The 3,695-nt window shown below is 48.1% G+C and overlaps 1 protein-coding gene across 1 annotated transcript; it reads right to left on the reverse strand.

Moving 5' to 3' along the window:
* Positions 1-1,498: 1,498 nt before the first annotated feature.
* On the reverse strand, positions 1,499-3,272 carry LOC142427490 (lysine-specific demethylase 4D-like). The gene is given in 2 exon segments (XM_075532736.1): positions 1,499-3,004; positions 3,006-3,272. Coding segments are annotated over 2 exon segments (1,773 nt in total).
* Between the last annotated feature and the right edge of the window lie 423 nt (positions 3,273-3,695).

The following is a 3,695-nucleotide window of genomic DNA, read 5'->3' on the forward strand; positions in this document are numbered from 1 at the left end:
CTCCTTTTATAATCACTCAGAGTAATGGTTAGATCTGATGAATAAGAAATTTGGGGAGTTTCTAAAGTGAGTTTTCTGTTACCTCTTTTGATTAAGCAATTGGGTGGGGGCAGGGGATGTGTTCCTGTAGAGAAAAAAATTTTTTAAGAGTCTTTCAAGAAAGAGAGAAAATTTGTCACACTACCCTCCATGACAGGCTCTCTGATGCTTATTTTTCTGGCTGCAGACCTGAAAACAGGCATTTAAATACATGAATTGAAGAGACAATGCCAACAGGGGTATCGAGAATTTCTGGGAAATGGAGTCCCAGTCAATGCCAATGTGTGATTTCATGAAAAGGTGACTCCAGGAGTAATTTCAGCTCAATGATTAGATGGGAACTCTGGGCAGTAGCTCTCCCCATCATGTGACTTTTTGTTTTGCTGTGGTGGTGTTTTGTTGTACAATTTTCTTCCATTCCCTCATGGACTACTCTGGGTACAAGGACAGACTGTTTGGTGAATTCATTGGGACCTAGCTACTTCTTTCGCTCTGGCTATGTGATGAGTCACTTTGTTTTTCACATACCTCTCATAGTCAAACTTTCCGAATGCGTTTTAAGGTATTTTATTTCCTTTCAGATACACACTAAGAACAATGAAATTAATAATCACAAATAGGTATCCTTGATCCCCAAACGGCAACAGACATCATTCATTCAAAGGTGCAGTTTCTACGTGAGCAATTGCTTGGTTGGTGGGTTGAAGGGTGGCCACGTCAGAATTATTGGAGTGTGTTAAAGGCTTGAATTTCATAAGAAGGTCTAGTTGTGACCACTGGTAGAAGACCGGGTCAGCGCTTCGGAAGTGCAGATGGATTGAGCCTCAGATTCTGAGCATCGTCCAATGTTGGCTCCAATTTTTGTGAGGACTAGGTTAGCAGTTTGAACCCACCTCCTGCATTATCAAAGAAAGACTTGGGAATGGGCCTCCTTAAATATTAGCCCCAAGTCCAACTTTGAAACAGTGGGTCTTGATCACTGAGATTGCCACGTGGAGAGACACGCTGGAAAGCAATGGGTTTAAAGATTTCTGCGCAGGGAGTTCTTTTCAAGGGCAACTCCCAAGCCAAGGAAGAATCAAGGGACACACATATATCCAGTTGGTCTGCGAGTCCTTAGAACACATTTTAGTGGAGTCCATAGTCTGAGCAAGTATTAGGCAACCTATCAACATGGCACTGAGAGGTCAAGGATCACCACAGATTACAATTACAATTACAATTAAATCACCACAGATTACAATTCCCATGTTGAAGATTGGCTGGGTGTGTCTCTGTTTCCTGAAGGTGAGAGATAGTCCAAGGGACAATCACATTTGACAAAAACTTCAGTTTACCTAAACTCAAAACAAGATCTTTGCTGGTGACAACCTTTCAGGATTTGGGAAGTGAAGTTCCATCAAGTCTGTCTCCAAGGATCTATGTAAGTAGATTTGCAGAACCTCATCTGAGGGCAGGATTATAGAAGTTTAAGGGGCTCCATAGCAATAGCACCGAGGAGGTCCAGAGGTGCCATACTGTTCACAGAGGCATAGCTGGAGAATGTTTTAGAAGTCAAAGACTCATTAGGAGGACTCAGCACAAGCATGTCCGGGAGATTCGCTGAGATGTTGTCCAGTGACTTCAGGCAGGGGCCAGGGTGCATCAGAGAATCAGGATTCAGTGGGGGTCCCAAGGGCTGAAGATCGGGGTCACAGCAGCACCCAGAAGCTTTAACAGCATGCTGGATCTCAAATCTCCGAGGGCCAGAGTCATCTGTTGATTGTTGATTCTCATGCAATGCCTGAGTGGGCAGGTGTACAAATGTGCTTGCTGTGTGGCTCTTGGCCCTGGACTTGACAGACTGCTGGTGGGCATCGGAGTCCTGAGGACGCCTAGTGCGAGTCCCCTTTGGTGAAGCCTGGAGATACTGGGCAGATGGAACTGAGGTGGGAAGTAGGGAGACACTGGATCCCATAGGACTGCTGCCCATGAAGGTAGGGGCCTCAGGCTGCACAGTAGAGCTGTCTGCCCAGGAGTGGGTTGTGGGACTAGGACACACCAGTGCACAGCCCCCAAGCCCACTGTCTGCAGCCAGAGTCAGAGAGCGACGCCTGGCCCTGCGTGGCTTAAAGGACCGCAGACGCCCCTTGACCATCACACGAGTCCGGGCTTCCTTCCAGGCCGTCCACTCTGGGCTGGTCAGTGCTGTGGGCTCCACGTGGTCCACGGAGGTGCGGTCCCTGCCCTGTTTCCACAGCTCATAGCGCCCGGGTTGCAGAATGCGCACGAAGGCGTCCATGGGAAATGTGACCCTGGCTTCCCCACAGCTGCACTGAGAAGCCGCTTTACCGTAATTAACCCAGCGCAGGGTGGCAAAGTTGATGGATTCCGCACAGTTGAAACCGTGATTGAAGCCAGCGTGGTATCCGTAGGGGAATGTGACCATGAACTCGCCTGCTCCCTGGGTGATCCGACCAACAGGAATGCCGTTCTCCCTGAGGACTCTGGGTGAGATGAGGGCCACCTTGTGCCGCAGGAAGTTCGCGCAGCCACTGGAACTGCCAGGGAAAAGCTCCCTGGCCAGTCTCTCCAGGCGGGCTCCATGCTCAGGGGGCACCGCATACCACGTTTTGGGCTCCCCGAAGTGCAGGTAGTTGATGCTGTACAGGTCCATGTCCTCCGTGTGCCAAGTGAAGGTGGTCTGCCACAGGCCAAAGTACAGGTAGGGGGTGTTGACGCCTTTGATGACAACTCCACACTTCTGCTCCAGCAGATCCTGGATCGTCCCCAGGTGTCTGAGGTTCCAATGCTCAGTGTTTTCACCAAATAAGGAGCCACATACTCCAGCCCCATAAATGGGAGAATTGTACAGGCGGCTCTTCCAATAGGTCCGCTCCAAATCGTCAACATCCCGGTGTGTGGGAGTGCGGTATCTGTCAGTGTTGGCCAAGTGGCGATACTCCTCCACGGTCATGGATTTTTTTCTTTTTATGGTATTGAAAAAAGACACCTGTTTGCCCAGTAGTTACCTGCTGCACAGGACTGGCTATGAGGATGTCATCCACATCGTCATAGTTCTCTCTGGCTGTCCAATGTTTGGGTGGGATTATCTTAGCCAGGCCTGCATGGTGGGCACCTTGGGATTCCATGTAAGCAATGTATTTGTTGAAATCCTTAAATTCTTCCATGGTAGGCCGGAAAGTCATGATTTTAAGGCTTGAGTTCTGGCTTCGATAGCCCTGGGACTTCATGGCTGCAAAATAAAGTCAGAAAACCCGGTTCTTATGGATGTTCTGTGTATTTGGGATGCTGTGCTTTAGTTTCTTTTTCTGTCTGAAAATCTCTTGCAGAGTATTGATGGCTCTGTGAGAGCAAATGCACTCTCCCCAGGCATGCTGATTGACCAAGGGAATTCTACTATGATGGACAACTATTGTTTCCCCCAAAGAGACAGGATTTGTGCACATGGAGTGGGTTTTCCCAGATTGCTCCTGGCTCATTATGCTGCTCTGGAAGTTTATTCAGTTGGAAGGGTGTCTCTATCTGTTGATACTTAGCTTCTGTTGCAATCCTGGGAAATTTCTAATTCCACTAACAAGGAGTGTTTCAAGGGATTTTAAAAAAGTAAATCTAAAGACAGTAATTCAGTAACATTCAACAGAAGTCAGGGGTGT

This window comes from Tenrec ecaudatus, chromosome 15 (genome assembly GCF_050624435.1).
Source record: "Tenrec ecaudatus isolate mTenEca1 chromosome 15, mTenEca1.hap1, whole genome shotgun sequence".
Taxonomy (NCBI): Eukaryota; Metazoa; Chordata; class Mammalia; order Afrosoricida; family Tenrecidae; genus Tenrec; species Tenrec ecaudatus.